Source organism: Aethalodelphis obliquidens, unplaced genomic scaffold (assembly GCF_003676395.1).
Source record: "Aethalodelphis obliquidens isolate GAN/ISIS:26980383/991018 unplaced genomic scaffold, ASM367639v1 scaffold31, whole genome shotgun sequence".
NCBI classification, from domain to species: Eukaryota; Metazoa; Chordata; class Mammalia; order Artiodactyla; family Delphinidae; genus Aethalodelphis; species Aethalodelphis obliquidens.
The window spans coordinates 6,526,306-6,544,380 of record NW_020837975.1 but is presented as its reverse complement, the minus strand read 5'-3'; the positions used below and the strand labels follow the sequence as shown (position 1 = coordinate 6,544,380).

Below are 18,075 nucleotides of genomic sequence, written 5' to 3'. Positions count from 1 at the left end.
GAGGACCCCAGCTCTGTGTCTGACTGTGGGATCCTGGGCAAGCCAGCCGGCCTCTCTGCTTCAGTTTCTTCATCAACAGATTGGGGCTATGACCCTTCCTCTGCAGGCCTTACAGGTGTTGTAACAATCACACAACATGAGGGGTGTAAAAGCCGTTTACCCACCGTAAGGAGGCTGGGGCTGGGGAGGAGGGTGGAGGGGACGAGGTCAAGGGGCAGACAGAGCATATGGTGTAGGACCCAGAAGCTGGGGCTGGGGAGGAGGGTGGAGGGGACGAGGTCGAGGGGCAGACAGAGCATATGGTGTAGGACCCAGAGGCTGTGAGAAGGTTGGTGGCTTTTACCGGGAGTGAGAAGCGAGCCGCTGTGGGATTCTGAGCAGGGAGGGATGCGTTGGGACATAGGTTTAAAAGGATCCCTCTGGCTGCTGGGTGGAGCCCTGCTGGAGGTGGTTGTAATGATCCCGAAGGGAGCTGCTGGCAGCAGGAGTGGTGAGGTGCGGGGGATTCCTGCTGTGTCAGGGGGTGGCGCTGGCTGGGTTTCCGATGGAGTGCATGTGGGATGAGAGGCACAGGGGGGAGTCAGGATGACTCCACAGTCGTTGGTGTGAGCGATGGGAAGGAAAGAGTGTCTGCACTGGGGTGGGGGGGTGCGGGGCGGGGTAGAGACGGCAGCGGAGCCTATAGGGGGCGGAGATCCGGAAGTCCTCTGGAGGTGCTGAGTTTGGGATGCCCGTGAGACGTCCAAGGGCAGCTGTTGAGTCAGCGGTTGACTATGTGGGTCTGGGGTTCAGGGACGAGGGCTGGCTTAGATCTGTACCTGGGGGAGTCGCCATCCTGTGGGCAGCACTTAGAGTGAGCCTGGGTGTGAGCTCCAATAGAGATGCCTGGCCTCAGTGAGGCGGCCGTCAAAGCACCCACGAGGGCTGCTTGCCTTGGGTTAGGCACTTCACCTGTGGTCAGCAGACACCACAACAGTGGGCTCGGGTGGATTCACCATCCCTGCTTACAGGTGAGCACGGGGAGGCACAGAGAGGTGAAGTGACTTGTCTAAGGTCACACAGCCAGCAGGAGGCACGGCTGGACTGCTTGAACCTACTCTGTCTAACTCAGGAGCCCCTCCCAAGCCCACACCACTCCCTGCAGCTCTGGGGCGCCTCTCCCCCTGGGCCTTCCTTGGTAGGGGCCCACCCCTTCTCCAGCAGCTCCTCAAGTGCAGGAGCTGCGCCCTCCACCCCAAATCCCTTGGGTCTGGTGCAGAGAGGCCTGTGGCCTGTCTTCCAGTGGTGACCCAGCAGGCTGGGGGTTCTGAGAAGCAGACCTTGAGGCTGGCAGTGAGCGCCCCGAGGTCTGAGACCAGACCTGGCTCCAGGCCACCCTGCACACTTGAGCCAAAGCCACTGCCACTGAGGAACAGCTCGCACGGTGGGCTGGGTCTCCACCCCCAGCAGGCCAGCGAGAGGCCTTCCCCGCTGAGGGCAGGCGCAGGCAGAGGCCCGCACGCCCCGCAGCGCCCAGGGGGCCCATGGGGCCATCAGGGGAGGCCGCCCACGCCCCAGGAAGCTGGCAGCTTGAGACATTACCCTCAACAATCCCAGGAGGCCCCTTTCCTCGCCTCCTCAGGGTGTAAAGGTGCACAGCCAGGTGGCCGACAGCATGGTGGTTCAGGCCCTTGCTCTGCCTTCCCATAACTTCCTCTGGCTGCCTGCCAGCACGCTGCTCCCAGCACGGTCCCTGTCATCCTGGTACCAGACCCTCCCACCTCCAGGCGCTGGGGCCCAGCCCCCCTCTCAGCACCCTCCCCCCATCTCTCCAGGCCACCCCACCTACCTCTGATTTCTCCCTTTTTAGGAGGCTCCTCTCAGTACAGATTATGAAAAGGGGCCTCTGAGATGATCTCCTCTGAGGCCCAGAGAGGGCGAGGGACCTGCCCAGGGTCGCAAAGCAGGCTGGCCCACACCAGCGTATGGTCCTGAGACCCAGCTCTGCCCCTGATGGCGTCAACATGGGATACGCCCCCTCCTTCTCTGGGCTTCTGAATGAGGCGAGGGTGGGGAGGGGAGCTCTGAAGTCCCTCCAGTTCAGACCACCAGGCTTCTTAGAGGCTCAGGCAACCCTGGGGCTCTATCTGTGCTGTGTCATGTCTGAGCTACAAACAGCCCCAGTGACTGCCGGGTCCTGGGTGCTCGTGTGTGTGTGTGTGTGTGTGTGTGTGTGTGTGTGTGTGTGTAGATGGAGTGGAGTGGGGCTACTATGGGGAGTTGTGTTATGGGTACAGAAGTGTGTGTGTAGAGAATGTGTGTGTGCCTTTCTGTGCACACTGAGCAGTGGATGGGCAGTGTGTGTGTGTGTGTGTGTGTGTGTGTGTGTGTGTGTGTGTGCAGATTGAGTGGGGATGGACAGGTGTGCCCTGAGGGGTCATGGCTGCTAGGATGTATTTGGGTGTGCAGATGAAGTGTGCGTGCTCAGCAGTGTATGTGCAGATGTTTGAGTGTAGGTCTGTGTGTGCACAGGTGTATGTGTGTGTTCAAGTATGTGTGCAGGTGTGTTGAGTGCCTCTGTGTGTGTGCACACGTGTGTGTACCCAGGTGCATGAAGGGGTGTGTGTGTGTGTGAGAGCCCAGGTGTATCTGAGTCAGGTAGTAGTGTGCGGCTGGGAGTTCAGGTGTGTGTGTGTGAATGCAGAGGCGCATGGGTACATAAGTGTGGATTTGTGAGCATCTATGCGTGCCCTGGTGTGTGCGCACGCGTGCTTGCAACCCCGCCTGTCCCTCAGGCTGCAGGTGGCGCCGAGCGAAGCTGTCCATGTTGCTCTGGCGAGCAGGTGACTGGATCTCCCACGTTGGCCTGGAATTCCAGGGCTCACCTGTGTAGCCGCGTGCCATTACCCTGAGCTGACTGGGGCATCGTCTCTCCACCGGTTGGGGTAACTGCTCAGCCAGGCTGGGGCGGGCCGTGGCCTCAGAGGCCGGCCAGGTTGTGGGGAAGGTCATTTGTCTGGTTTGTTAGACTGAGGATCTCAGGACCCACCAGGGTCAGCCTGGGCAGAAACACGAAGCAGGCGGACTCCTCCGTGCCCCCCACCAGACCGAGCACAAAACAGAAACTTCATTGTCCACCTCCACAGCAGCTCCTTTCTTTGCCTTTTGCCCCACCCCAGGTGACCTCTGTCCTCTTCCATCAAGCCCAGCTCTGACAACCTGCTTCACTCTGGGGAGCAGCGACTCGTGAGGCTAAGGCAGGATTCCTTGCAGAGGACGGAGTGTAGCAAGGGCCTGACCAAAGTCCAAGAGGGGAGCAGGCAGGGTGGCAGTTCAGGCTGGAGGATGGGTGGATGGGAGAGAAGGTGAAATCATATCCTGGAAGCCGCCTCTTACTGTGCATCCGTGCGAGAACTGCATCTGCACCTGGGCCCCATCCCTGTAGGCTAGAGGTTTCGGAGGACCGCTGCTTCTCTGACAGGGTTAACACACTACCACCTCCTGGTGATGACATGCACCTTCACCCCAGGGGGCCCCAGAACAATGCTGGAGCCAGTGGTGGGGTGAGAACTCCAGACCCTGGGGCAAGGAGAGGGGCTGGGGGTGCGCAGCCCCACTTCTGTGCACAGGGCCAGCCGCCCCCAGCCTGGGCATGGCTAGAGGAGCCCCCAGGGCCCATGCTGGCGGGGAGGGGCCCCCGCGGGGGTGGGCAGCTTTGTCCAAGTTTGATCTCTTTACACCCCTCCTTGTATTTTGTGTGCAGAAAGGCTCCTAGGCTGAAAAACAGATTAGAACAGAGCCCCGAGGCCTGTGCTCGGGGCTGGCTCCATGGTTTTCAGGGACAGGAGCCAAATGAAAACGCAGGCCCCTTGTTCAAAAATTATTCAGGATTCAAGCTGGCGGCCGCAAGGTGTTAAACTGAGCGTGCGTGCCCACGGAGCGGACTCTGCCTATATTGGTGGAGGGGGTTCAGCATCCCTCAGTGAGTCAGGGCAGAGTGAAATCTGGAGCCCAGCCCCCTGACCCCCACGTAGGGCTGTGTCCACTGCAGGCCTCGCTCTGCCCAGAGAGGGTACTTGACCCCTGTCCCACCATCCCCATATTGGCCCAACCATACCTCCTTCCCATCAACAAGCTGGGGGCAAAAGACCTAAGATGGACATCTGCCCTGGAAAGACACCCTTATACTCAAGAACCCCCAGTGCAAAAGGAGAGACACCCCTGCCCTTGGGAAACCCCCAGTCTAATGAGGGAGACACATTTGTCCCCACGGGACCCCCAGTCCATAGTGAAGACCCAGATAACAAGCCCGTCCTTGCTTAGCCCAGATTTCCACTGTCTTCTCCAAGGGCCTGTTATGATATCCTGGAGACTGTCCCCCTTCACTCCTTTCTCCCTGGCCCGCCGTGCCATCCAGGGGGTGGGAGAGGTGGCCAGCACCCTCCTACTGGCTTGTCATGACCTCTCCCGGTCCACATGCCGGGCGGCAGCACTGTGCCTGTTGGTGAGAGTGTGGGTTGCGTGTGAGGACAGAGGGGTGTGTGCTCACTAGGAAACAAGCTCTCATTTCCCCAGGCCTGTGACATTTTCTGAATGGTGGCAAGTGAAACAGCCTCTCTACACTCCCAGCCTCCTTCCCCCACACCCTGCTCTGGTGCCCTGTAAGTTTCATGTGGCCTCACAGTCTGCACTTGGGTAGCCTCATGGTTTGGGTGAGGTCGGTGCTATTATCCCATTGCGCTGTTGAGAAAACTGAGGGCCGGAGAGGGGATGAGACTTCCTCAGTGTCACACACCCCTCTCCTCTCAGACCCTAGAGCTTCTCCAGCCCCTCTCCCAAAGGAGACCCGGGGAAGAGTGGCTGGGATGAAGGCCTTCAGATCCAGGTCATGAGGTATTTATGAGAGGGGCGAGAGATGGGGAGGAATGTGAGAATGGGAGGACCTGGCCCCTCCTTTTGGGAGGCTTCCAGATGAGCTCAGGGCTCCTGTGACCTCAGGAGGCAAGTCCAGACCTCGGTCCCCCACTTCTGGACTGGGTGCAAGGAGTGAAGGCTATCATGGGGGATTGGCTAGAGCTGAGAGTCAGGGAGAGCTTCCTGGAGGAGGTGGTACATTAGCCAGGCCCCTGGGGAGGGGCCCAGGCCCAGAAACGGCAGATCTGGGGGCAGAGCATTTCCTGCTTTCCCATACCCAGACCTGGGGCCCACAGCCTGGGCTTCCCCTGGCCCCACGCTGGCTGAGGGGGCCAGAGGGGCAGCTGAGGCCTGGAGGACCCAGAGGGAGGGAGGAGGTGGGGAGGGCATCCCAGGCGAGGGTGGTGGGAATTGTTGGGCCCTGCCTGGAAGGCCCCACTATTGAAGAATGGATTACCCGACACCGAGATTAATGGACTTTCATTTTGCTAAACATCTGTCAACGTTAGTGCTGGTGAGTGAGCGTGAAATGAGCTTTGACTGGGCTGCCGTCAGTGGATCACGGTCAGGCCACAGCTCCTGTGCCAGCGGCCTGCTCTGCACAGGGTGGCATGTGGGGGGGCAGTCACTGAATGGGGGGCCTGGCCAAGGGGCTGTGCCATGGCCACTGGGAGTTACTACAAGGCACCGGCAGATGTTTATCTCACTCCTAGCCCTGTGCAGGGGGCGCTTCCCCCAAGGAGGGTCAGCTGTCCCCTGAGGGCCCCTCCCCAGGGGCCTCTACCCAATAGCACATAACAGTGGTGAACACTTCTGTGCACTGACCATGTGCCAAATATTATTTTACATGTTTTTGCCATTTATTAAGTCATTTCAAACTCACAACAGCCCTATGAGGAAAGGGCTAGAATTATCATGCCCATATTATACCCGAGGAAACTGAGGCCCAAGGATGTGACTTGTCCCAGACCACACAGTGACAGTGGTGAGCCGGGCTGAATCCAGGGGTTCTGGTCTAAAGTCCCAGCTCTATACCACAACTCCCTTCTGCCAGCGGGACACAGGGCGGTCCCCGGGTTTGTACCCAACTGTGTCTGTCTAGGGCGTGGGCTTCAGACAGGGCCCCCGAGAGGCCGGGGCGGAGCCCGCCCTGACACCGCCCCCGGCCCGCCCCCAGCTGTACATCCAGACGACGACGCTGACGGTCTCGGTGAGTCTGAGCGCCTCGGTGTCCCTGGGGATGCTCTACATGCCCAAGGTCTACATCATCCTCTTCCACCCGGAGCAGAACGTGCCCAAGCGCAAGCGCAGCCTCAAAGCCGTCGTCACCGCCGCCACCATGTCCAACAAGTTCACGCAGAAGGGCAGCTTCCGGCCCAACGGCGAGGCCAAGTCCGAGCTCTGCGAGAACCTGGAAGCTCCAGGTGAGTGCCTGGCCCCGCTCCTCTCCCCCTGAGCCCGCCCAGGCCCCGTCCCCTTCCTGGAGAAGGTCAGCCCCCCCCCAAGTCTGGACCAATGAGGGCACTGGGAGAGCCCTGAGGCCGCAGGTGAGCCGTCCCCACCCAGAGGCGAGGCTTGAGGCTGTAGCTTGGCCCCCTCTGCCCCACTCTGTCCGGGTAATGGGGTCTCTCCAGGTCCCGCTCCACACACCCCCTGCTCCACTCTAGCCTCTCCTTTCCAGGGATCCCTGCCTACCTAGGGAGAGGCGGGGGGTGGGGTGGGGGGGTGTTGGGGGGGCCTCGGTTCAGGCAGAGTGACCTGAGACTTCGGGATTTCTCTGCCCTGGAGTCCGCATCTGGGCCTGTGCCCTTTCAGTCTCCCTGGGGAAGGGATCGTCTGGAGGGCCGCTGCTCTGGGGCCCTTTGGTAGCCTGGGAGCTGTGGCCCTGGTGCCAGAGCAGTTGAAACCCCTCGGCTGGCTTTGCCCAGCCACTCCCTGGCAGGACCCTGAGAGATGGGGACTCAGGATACGGGCCCTGGGATGGGTAAGTAAGGGCTGGGGCCGGGAGGAGGGCCCGCAGAGCTGTGGTTCTCAGGGGGGTGTCCAAGGAGACCTCAGCTGTAGAGGGTTGTGCTTTGAGAGGGCTGGGGGAGGATGTGGGACCCTTAGCATCTGAGGGGCAGACCCAAAGCCTGTGCAGGACTTGGTCCCTCAGTGGTTGAGGGATGTGTACAGGAGGGAGCAGGGCCACCATCTTTGCTTACCTTCCTGTGCCCCCTGGAGCCAGCCCACAGTGTGACGAGAAGGGACAGAGAGGAGAGAGGGGCAGGGCATGTGAGGGGCAGGTTAGGCCTTGGGGGACCAGTAACAGTGGTGACCATTTCTTGAACCCCAACTGTGGGCCACACCTGCCAGGAATCAGTTTTCATTTTCACAGCAACCTTGAAAGCAGTGATCTTTAATTATTTGCTGCTACAGGTGAGGAAAGGGAGGCTCAGAAAGGTGAGGGACTCACCCAGGCCACACAGCAGCAGGTGGTATCCCCGCTGCCTCTGAGCAGAGACCGAGGCCTCCAACCTGTGGGCTGGGCCTCCATGGGCCTCTGGTTGCTCCCAGGTAGACAGGGTTGAGGGGTTGCTATGGTCACCCTGCCCCACTGCACACCTGACTCCCTCCCTGGACACCCTGTAAGTGTCCAAATGGTTAACATGGCAGCTCCTGCTGCCTCCCTGCTCTCTGATAGTCTTGGGGGGCTTCCGTTGGTGGGGGAGGAGGAGAAGAGCCCCTCTCCCCAGGAGAGTTTCAGATCCTGGTGGCACCTGGGGTTAGCACTCTGCTTTCTCCCTCTAGTACTGGGGGAAAGGCCAGAAGTGGACACTGTTGGTGGCAGCAGGAGGGACATTGGTGAACATAGGCTCCAGAGAGGAGCCCCTTTGTCACCCACCAAGAGATCAGGAGAAACAGGAGACCTCCCCTCGCAGGTGTGTTTGGACTGGGACAGCCCCTCTTACAGGCTCCCCGCACTGGGGCTCTGGGTGAAGCATCTTCCATTCTCAACATCATTCCCACGTGTAGAAGGAATATCAGCCGTGCAAAGGAGGAAAGTAGCTTCCCACATCCAAGCAGGATTTTTCACTTCCCAGAGCTCCCTCCCCTGTGAGTGATCTTCACAGCAGTCCTGTGAGGCCCAGATTGGGCTGGATCCCCAGCTGAGGCCCAGAGAGGGTGAGTGACTCTCCTGAAGTCACATAGCAAGGTGGTGACTGGCTGGCCCCACCCAGTGTCTTTCCCTTGACCCTGACTTCATATGGCCTCCCTCTCTCTCTGTGCTGAGCAGTGTACCTGGCTTCCAGCACCACCACCCCCCCTTTGATGGACACCCCTGATGACTCTGTTGGCCACACCCTCCACCAGATGACATCTGGTTCTCTCCAGTCCTGCTCTTCCTCCCAGAGCACCAGCTTCCCTGTACCTACAGCCTGGGGCTCCCTTCAGATGCCAGGTGGGCCCTCTACTTGCGATGGGAAGGGACAGTGTCTTTGTGGGCCTCCCCATCTCTGGCCTTTCTCGTCCACGCAGATGTGCAGAAACCCCCACTGCCACCCCTGACCAGGCCCTTCTATCCTAGGCACGGACCCCTCGCCACTCCCTGCCCCAAGCTCCTGACTTAGATTTCCTCCTTCCCACGGAGACTCGCCCTTGCTGGGTCCCATCCCTCCAGGCCCTACTCTGCTCCAGGGCTCATGAGACTGAGTGGGACACCAGCCCTCTGGAGACCATGGGTATCTAACAGGAGATAGCACCCTGACCCCAGAGGGTGGCCCTCATGGTGCTGTGACAGGCCAGAGGGTACCACAGGGACAGGGCTGTCACAGAGAGCGCTGATGTCGCCTCACTGACACTGTTGCCTCTGCCTCTGCTCAGACTGGTCACCTGGGGACAGGGGACAAGGAGGTGTGTGCAGGCGAGGGGAGACCCAGCCTTCCCAGCCCCTGCTTCCTGTGAGGGAAGGGTGAGAGCTGCCCCTCCCCATGGCCCCCTGCACTGAGGACCAGAGGCCAGTGCCCCTTGCCCCCACCGTCTCAGCTCGGTGACAACAGGGGCCGTGGAGGCGCTGGGCAGGAGCTGGGTGATTAATTCTGGGAACAGCCAGATGGAGGGGGTGTGAGCGGGAGGTGCAGGGAGGTGTCACTCCCGTGGAGCAGGGACATTTTTCACTCTGTCCCTGGCAGGCCACGTATCTTTAAACAAACAACAGAATAAATAATTCAGGGACGCGATTGCAGGCAGATTAGGCAAGGAAACATGGGGCCGACAAATGGGGGCTGACAGCTCGTGCCTGCCGCTGCCCAGCTAATTGTTATCTGAGGCGGTGGGGACTGAAAGCCAGCAGCCAGGGCCTGTCGTTGGTGAGGGATGGATTGGGGCCCTCTGCCCACACCCTCCCCCTCCCCGCATGCCGAGGCTGCCCCTGGGGTGTCGCTGTCCCCATCCTGTCCTCATCACTGGTTATTCAGCCCTGCCCTTTCGCCTACCATTCTGCAGGGTTTAGAGAGTATTTCTAGCCATGCCGCGGCTGAGAGCGGCTAAGGGTTTACGATCACCCCATCTTACATGAGCGAGTTGAGGCTCCGAGAGGTTCAATTTGTTACAAAGGCCGCGTGGCAGGTGCTGAGATCCCCTACGCCAGTGAGGGCAGGGCTGGACCTCAGGTGTCCTGACTCTTGGCCGGAACTCTTCCTTTTAAGCCTCACAGCTCCTGGGGGCCCCGGGCAGAATCATTGCTCCCCTTTTCCAGACGGTCAGACTGAGGCTCTGCTGAAGGACTCTGGGGCTCCTCGCTTATAGCTGAGGGCCCAGTGTGCTTCTAGGTTCTGAAACCTACAGATTGGGTTTTTTAGAGCAGGCAGCTCTGGTGTTTCAGGGAGAAGAGGGGCCCAGCTGTCCCTCACCTCCCCGCCGCTTTCTCTCGTCCCTACCGCTCTCGGTGCCGCTGTGGCCGCCCTCAGGCTCCCGTTTCCCTGCAGTCAGTGGAGATTTTGCCGCTGCTGCTGCTGAGGTTTTCCTTCACCTCTGAGCCGGGAGCTGCTGACAGGTTTACAGGTTTAGAAACTCAATAATTATCAGTTCACCCAAGGGGTGATGGAGCCCTGGGGAATTGATTCTCACCAGCCTGGCCTGCGGGCCCGTGATTCACAGAGCCAGCTGCCGGCTCTTTTTCTGGTGGTGCGGGAGAGAGTGGGGTGGAGAGGTGGGGGTGGCCAAAGCCCCACAGGAAAAGAAGTCTAGGCACAAAGGGCTACGCCCCTCCTGCTACTGGCAGGGAGACCACAGCCTCGCAGGGCAGGGGAGGAGCTGCTTGAAGTCACAGAGGGAGGCTGAGGCCCTGGTCTCCCACCTTCCGCCTCCTTTTCAGCACCTTCTGCCACCCCCAGGTCCCAGCCTCCTGTCGCTCAGCTCTCTTCCCCTGGTGCCCCCCAGCCCAGGCCCCTCCTTAATGGTGCCCGGTCTGTGCTCCTTCTCCCCTCTTGGTCCTCCAGCATCCTGGAGGGACCTGGGCCATTTTAGAAATGAAGGTGGGCATTCTTCACAAACTGTAAGGCGCTGTGCTGTGTCCTTCATGTTGTCTTGTGTGTCGTGGGCACCATTTCCTTCCAGTAGCACCTGTCCAGATGGCACCTAAAACGTGAAACTTCCCTGCCCAGTGACTGTTCATCTTCCGCTTGAATATTTCTGCTGACAGGGAACATTTCAGCTCACCTACCGCACAAAGCGACCCACTCCACCCTCAGCTCAGGCCAGGAGAGAGTTCTTCCTTTAGCTGAGCTGCACTCTGACCCTCATGCCTCTGCACTGGTCCCATGGTGTCCCCTCTGCTCACCCCACCCCGGCAACTTTGCTTCTTCCCACAATCGGGGGACCCTCTGAGAGGGTGACACAGCAGTCCTACCTGTATGAGTGGGCTTCTAGTTACGCTGGTGTGACAAAGAGGCCCCAGGACAGAGTGGCTCAAATCAGACAGATGTTTGTTTCTTTCTGATAGCGTAGTGCATGGGGAATGGGCAGGTGCAGGGACCCGGGTTCCTTCCATTTTGTCATTTCATCAGCTCCGAGAGGGTTGTCCTCATCATCGTGGCCGAGGCTGGTTGACCTCATATGTCTGTTCTGGCCCTGGAAGGGAAAAGAGAGGAAGTACAGGGGAAACAGTCTATTTTAATCAGATGACATGGAAGCTTCACACAGCCCTTGACACTTGTCAGTAACAGGAATGTAGTCACACAGGGGCACGTGGGGCTGCAAGGGAGTCTGGGAAATGCGGTCCTTAACTTGGCAGTGAAAAATGGGGAAAGAGGGTTGGGGGTGTTCAGCGTGCAGCCCACCACACTGCTCCCCTCCGTGTCACCTTCTCCAGGCAGACACCCCTGGCTGCACCTGGCAGATGTACCCTCTTTTCTGAGCTGTCAGGATCCTGATGGAGTCAAGGCAGTTTTATGGCCAAGGGCACCAACGCTTTCCCCCGTCTAGTCTTCTCTCTCAGCACCAGCAGACCAGCCTCAGTTACTCTCACTGAGCTGTCCCCAGGCCACAGAGGGAGACCCTGAACCCTGGCAGGACAGGACAAAAACCAGGACCTGGCTGGACTCCTCACCCCTCTGGCCTCAGCTCAATTGTTAAGTGGGGGTGCTGCTTATCTGGCCTCCTTGCGAGGCTGCCGTGAGGCGTGAACCCCGGCGGGGTGGAGGTGGGGGCACTCGTGCTGCCCAGGGGAGCTGACGTTGTCACCTGGCTGTGGTGGGGAAGGGAGACACCCAGAGAGGCAACCCTGGTCCCAGTGGGGATGAGCAGGGGCCAGGGTGTTGGGTGCAGATAAGAGAGGCTCAAGACTGAGGCGAGTCAGGACACCCAGAAATGGGAAACGTGGCTGCACGGAGGCCTGAGGGGCCCTGGAGGACTTCCGTTTCCCTTGGGCATGGGGAGAGGGCCGAATCAGTCATACGCCTCAGTTTCTAGCCTCGCAAGACCCCTCTCTGGTTCCATTATTTATCTCCTCTGTCCCTATTTTCCACTCACTTCCGCTAGGCTGCCATCTACGTATATTCTTCACACGTGCTCTTCCAGAGTGTGTGTTGAACTTCTGAAAAACTCCCCCTTGATTATACTTGAAGACTGTATATCACAAATAAAAACGATTCTATTAAAGTGTGGTGGAGTCAGGAGGTGGCAGGGACTCTGTGGGGTGTGACACTCACAGAGGGTTGGGGTCGGGAGGCAGTGCTCCTAGAGGGACGAAGTGAAGAGGGAAGGGCCCTCCCGGCCAGCAGCCCAGGTGTGGGTGTGGGTGGGATGAGTCTGGGGGAAGCGATGCGAGGGGCGGGGTGGGACCCTGCTCCGGTCTGGCGATGGGTAGGTGGGCAAGCTGCGGGCCATGGGGACGCACACAGTTCAGGGGTCCGAACTTGATGAGTGGGCAGGGCCACACCCCTGTGGAAGGGGCGTTGGAAGAAGACAGTTCCTGACTCCTTCTCCCCCCGTCTCTCTCCTTCCAGCGCTGGCCACCAAACAGACCTACGTCGCCTACACCAACCATGCAATCTAGCTAGGCCACCGGAGCTGCACAGGAGGAGCAGAACAGACCCTTGTGGATGGTGCATCGGGCCAGGGCCCCCCACCGCTGCAGGGGGGCCCAGCTGATGTCCTAACTGCCCGTGGGCACCCACGGACGTGGCTTGGTGCTGAAGATAGCACAGCCCCCAGCGGTCACTGTTGGGCTGCCTGGGCAAGCCGGGCTGGTGACAGGAGGAGGATGAGGGGCCGGGGAAGCTTCAGGCCACCCCAAGACCCTGTGTCCTGGACCAAAGCCCCTCCCAGCCCCAAACCACAGGAGGCCCCCCCGCGCTGGTTTTCTCTCTCCCTCATCTCTCTCCATCCTATTGGTGACCTTCTCAGTCTGTCTCCATCCCTGTCTTTATTTTCTCTTCTCTCTTTGTATCACCTGTTCTCTCTGTGTCTGTCTGCTTTTTCTGTATCTTCTTTCTTTCTGTCTCTGCCTTTTCTCTGCCGTCTCCAGCTTTCTCCTGTCTTTTCTCTTGTGCTCCACCCGGGTCTCTCCTCTTGTGCATTTTTGTTTCCTGTCCTCAGCCCCCTCCTCACCTTCATTTACATCCAACCTTTGTTCTCTCTCCCTGCCATCTTTTCCTAATTCACCAAATCTCACATGTCACAAAAGAGAAAAAAGGAAAAAAAAAAATCAAAACACAAAAAAGCCAAAACTAAAACAAATCTCGAGTGTCTTGCAAAGTGCTGCGTCCTCCTGGTGGCCTCTGTGTGTGTCCCTATGGCCCGCAGCTTGCCCACCTACCCCCGCCCGTCTGCCACGTGTCCTGCCCGCCTGCCCCTCCTGCCGATGACACGGAGTTCAGTGCCTGGGTGTTTGGTGATGGTTATTGATGACAATGTGTAGCGCATGATTGTTTTTATACCAAGAACATTTCTAATAAAAGTAAACACATGGTTTTGCACCCTGGCTCCACATCCACTGAGGGTCCTGCGGTGGGACCCCCGGCTCAGCCTAAAGCTGGAGAGCCTGGAGTTAGCGGGAAGGAGGAAATGGCTGATAGGGACATAGGGCTTGGGGGCAGTGGAGGCTGCTCCCTGGGCTGGCATCGGGTGGGGTCTTGGAGAGTCCTTGGGCAGGGAGGGGCCAGGACACTGTGGGAGGTTCCAGAAATCAGCCCCTGGTACTCCCCTAAGTAAGGGGGGTGTTCTGTCCCTGTCCTCTGTCCTGCAGCCCCTAAGGAGGGTACCATTTCTGCCCTGCCTCTCCTCTGGCTCACATCCCTCATGCCTGAGCCGCACCCCCCCATCCCATAACCTGAGCCGCTCCTCCCCTTCCAGCCAGGAAACTCACCTCTTGAGAAATCGCCTTCCGGGGCTGCCAGCATCCACAGCCTCCCCTCCTGCCTGTCCTGTCTTCAGGTCACAGGTGCTGGGACGATGTGTGACTGTCTTGGTGATGAGTGTGTGGTATGTGGCCAGGTGGGCCAGGTGCACGGCACAGGTGTGTGTGTGTGTGTGTGTCTTCCCCCAGCCCTTTGCGTGTCTGTTTTATCTGTGTGTGTGTGTGCTCCTGCACCTCCATATTCGAGCTTGTTTGTCTTGTGGGACTGTCTGTCTGTTTAGGCGCACGTGGATGTGAGTCCACATCACACCCATGTCGTGAGGATGCCTGTCCTGGGCAAGTGTGAGAGTGCGTTCACAGCAGCTGGCTTCCGTGGCAGATTGGGAGATAGGGAGCGAGAGCCGCTCAGGGGCTGGGCCCTGCCAGGGGTAAATTATCGAGCCAGTAACACAATGAGACCACAGGCAGCAGCTAGAGCCCGGGCTGCCTGTGCCACCCCTTCCTGCCGCACCCCCAGGCCTGTACCCCCTTCCACCTCCTCCGCTAACTGACAGGGGGGCGGGGCTTGGAGGGACCCGGTGGGGCAGGAGGGGACTAGGTGTGGGCGTGTGTGAGAGGTGAGGTTGGGGCATTCAATCATGCCACGTGTTAGTGCCCCTCTGTCAGCCCATCTACTCCTGGGGGGGTGGGCTGCACTTGGGAGTCCGTTCTTCCCGAGGGTCTATGTGACACACACTGCGTTTTTGTGCAGTGCCTACTGTATGCTCAGTAAATATGTGTGTAAGGGAAGGGGCAGGGAAGGAGGTCTCACACCGATCATCTTGCTTTCGAAGAATGGTCCCTGAGACTGCCACCTGGCATAGACTCTACCCAGTGCCCCAGGGTAATCAGGCAAAACCAGGGTGTCAGTCCAAGAGCGTCCTCCAGAAGCTTCCAGGGCAGTATATGTGGGGGTGGGGTGGGGAGAAGCTGGATGTAGAAGTGGAGTGGGGCCTCTGATAGCACCCCCGGCCTGGGCACCTTGTTCCCTCTCTGGTCCATGTCCCTCTACAGTGATCGCCGTGCTGGGGCCCAAGTCTAGACTGAGGGTCTGGCCTAGACTGAGGGTCTGGCCTGGAACTCAAGGGTTTGACGCTCAGCCCAGGACTTTCCCATGTCCTCCACATCTGTGGAGCCCCCTTCTAGGTTCCAGGGAGAATCACCTTCCTTCCAAGGCAGTGCTGCCCCCTCTGCTCCCCTCCCTTCAAGGCCTCCTAGGGGGAGGAGGAGGCCGAGGGTCAGGCCAGGGTGGGCTCTCAGTGGGGCTTAGGCCCCTCGGGCATCCCTGAGGCTTGGCCTAGTCCAGCCTGCCTGGGGCTCTGAGAAGGGGCAGGTGGGAGGGGGTGCATCCAGGCCCTGCCCTCAGGAGGCCACCAGTTGGATGGGGGAGACAGCCCTCAGGGAGCCAAACAGCCCAGAAATGCTGATGGTCCCAAAGAAACATAATTATGGGAATGAGTGGGTTAAGTGGGGAGGGCTTGGGTGGGGTGTGAATGCTGAGCCACTGGGTCTGGTACAGAGGAGAGGTGTGCAGGCTCCATGGTCCAGAGCTGGAGAGGAGGGACCAGTCCCCAGCAGGACTTGTGGAAGTCAGTGTGGGACGGAAGACATCCAGGCCCGTGAGGCCAGGGCTGGGATTCCACAGGTGGGCCCAGGTGGGGCCTGCCCGGATGCACACGGTGGGGAAGACCTTCCCGGGCTAGTTGGCTGCCCATCTTTGCTCTCCATCCCATATTCTTTTTTTTTTTTTTTTTTGCAGTATGCAGGCCTCTCACTGTTGTGGCCTCTCCCATTGCGGAGCACAGGCTCCGGACGCGCAGGCTCAGCGGCCATGGCTCACGGGCCCAGCCGCTCCGCGGCCTGTGGGATCCTCCCGGACTGGGGCACGAACCCGTGTCCCCTGCATCGGCAGGCGGACTCTCAACCACTGCGCCACCAGGGAAGCCCCATCCCATATTCTTAATTCACCAGGCTCATGGGACACCTGAGAAAGGTGGACAGATATTTGTATCTTCAGGATTTTCTATTTCAATGAGATGGGGGGTTTGCAGTGTCCCTGGCTCCCTGGACCAAGCCGGCGGCCCCCAGAAACCTTTGCTCTGCAAGAGGGGTGATGGGGTCTCCACAGGCTCTGCTCTTACCCCTCCCCTGGGGCCTCATTCTCCAAGTGAGAGGCCCCGGGGTGAGATCAGGGGCAGACCCCATGGCTGCTCTCCTCAGGGCAGGATGAAAGGATTAGGCTAGTGGAGATTTGACCCCCCACCAGAACTTTTAGACTATGCAGATGCTGGGCCCTCCCCAGAAGGACTGGATCTGAGGCCCTGTGGGTGGGTGGGCACAAGTGTGCTTTCCAAGCTCCCCAGGAGAACGGGGGCAGTCTAGTGGGCCAGGTGAATGAACATTCCAACAACAGAACCTTAAATCAGCATCAGCATCCCTGGGAACTTGTTAGGAAATTAAATTATGGGCTTCCTCCCCACCCCCACCCCAGGTGGGCTGAACTGGAAGCTCTGGGGGTGGGTCCTTAAGTCCATTTTATAGGCCCTGCCGGTCACTTCTGTGCAAAACCAAGCTTGAGAACCACTGCCTAAGACTAACTGTGTGTTAAAAGGCCAACGTGTGAGATTGAAATATGTTTGCGGGAGGGCAGGGGGAGGGTGGAGTTCAGGCCTAGGGTTCCTGGGGCCTGGGGAGTTCCTGGGATGCAGGACTTTCAGTGCTAAAACCAAGAGAGTCCTGGAAAAATCTAGACAAATCTGGTAAGACCCCTTTCCTTATTCATTCAACAGATATCAAGTACCTATTCTGAGCCAGGCCCCGGGTGTGCAGTGGTGAGTGAGCCGGGTGTGGTAGCAGACCTGGGGGTTCCTGCAGCCAGTAGAGAAGAAGGCCACTCAAGAGCTCTTTGAGGCTCAAAACCAAGACCAGGCTGCTAGCTGCCCCGAGCAGGAGCTCGCTGAGCTCCCAGGCTGGCTGGGCACACGGGACACCTCTGTGAAACTCCCAGGACCCTGGGGACTCAGCTTCGGAAGCAGTATCCAAGCTTGGATACCTTCCAGCTCAGATGGGCTGGTTCTGAGTTCCGGTGTCCCATGGTCAGTTTCTCCCATCCTGTCTTCTTGGGCCCTAGAGGCAGAGGCAAGGTGGCCAGGGAGTGGCCTGTTAGCACCACGCCAGGTCCCCTGCACCGCTTCAGCCTCCAGGCCCAGGGAGGGGTCCTTGGGAGTCCGCAGGAGGAGGCCGCGCTTTTAGGAGGCTGCGCCCCTCCCTGGCCAGAGGTCAGACCATGGACCCCATTTTTTGATGCTCTCACTTTTTTTGATGCTGCTCCCTCCCCCCAAGCCTGGGGTTTCCATCCAGCCACTGAACACTGAGGGGAGACTGAGGGGCTCTCCCTGGCACGAGAGCCCCTCTCTACCCCTGTGCCTGCCCTGCCCTGCCCCACTGCCCCACGGGCCTTGGCCCTGGCACTCTGAGCTTCCCAGGGCTTCGACTTCCCTGCAGACGCCCCAGCACCAAGTGGTACACGGTGCCAAAATCTCACTTCAGTTGGCAAAAGCAGCAGTTAGCATCTAATGAGGCGTCTTGCTTTATCTTTAGGTTAACCTCCAAGGCCCTGCCTGTGTAATTCAGCCCGCCATTGCTCGGCAGATAATTAAAGCATGTCACCGTAATTTGCCTTTTTTTTTTTTTATAAAGCCCATAATTAGAGGGAAAAATGCCAAAAAGAGGAGGGAAAGAAAACAAAGAGAGATTGAGTTGGGGCAGGAAACGGGGCTTGGCTACCCCAGCCAGGATCCTCTGCTCCATCAGCAGGACCAGGAGCCCCATTCTGGGAGCATGTACCCCTGGGACCTCCCTAACCTCCGGGGCTGCCCCAGGTACTTCCTGCCCAAGACTCCCCCCTTGTTGGCTGCCCTTGCTTGTACTTCTGGAGTCTTCCTCTTCCAGGTTAGGTTTGGGGGAGACGAGCTTCCTGTTCTTCCAGTTCTTTCCTTATAAAACCAGCCCCAGTATTCCAGTATTCCAGAAAACCAGAGGATTCCAGTGGGCAGAAAGGGTGTGGAGTTGAAACCAGAGTAGCCCTGAGTTGATGATTCTTGAGCTGCGCTTGGGCATCTGAGAATTCTTGACACTACTCTCCTGCTACAGATGTTTGAAAATTTCCTTAATAAATAAATAAAATCCCTTCACCAGGTGTCTGCTAACCGGAGCTGGCACCTGGTATCTGCTCTCAGGAGCACTTGTGACTTGGTGTTCTCTCTAACTCTGAGCTCTTTATGCACCAGGAACTGCATTTCAGT

At 58.8% G+C, this 18,075-nt stretch overlaps 1 protein-coding gene across 3 annotated transcripts in view; it reads left to right on the top strand.

Annotated features, from left to right (window-relative positions):
- Nucleotides 1-13,247, top strand: part of GRM4 (glutamate metabotropic receptor 4) — a 111,066-nt gene extending 97,819 nt beyond the window's left edge. For 2 of the 3 annotated variants that reach the window (XM_027126791.1, XM_027126789.1), the window contains 2 exons: nt 6,071-6,317; nt 12,381-13,247. In XM_027126791.1, the coding sequence (XP_026982592.1) occupies nt 6,071-6,317; nt 12,381-12,430 (297 nt within the window). In that variant the 3' untranslated portion in view covers nt 12,431-13,247. The remainder of the gene's footprint in view (nt 1-6,070; nt 6,318-12,380) is intronic. The other variant, XM_027126790.1, reaches the window with a different exon arrangement.
- Nucleotides 13,248-18,075: the final 4,828 nt, after the last annotated feature.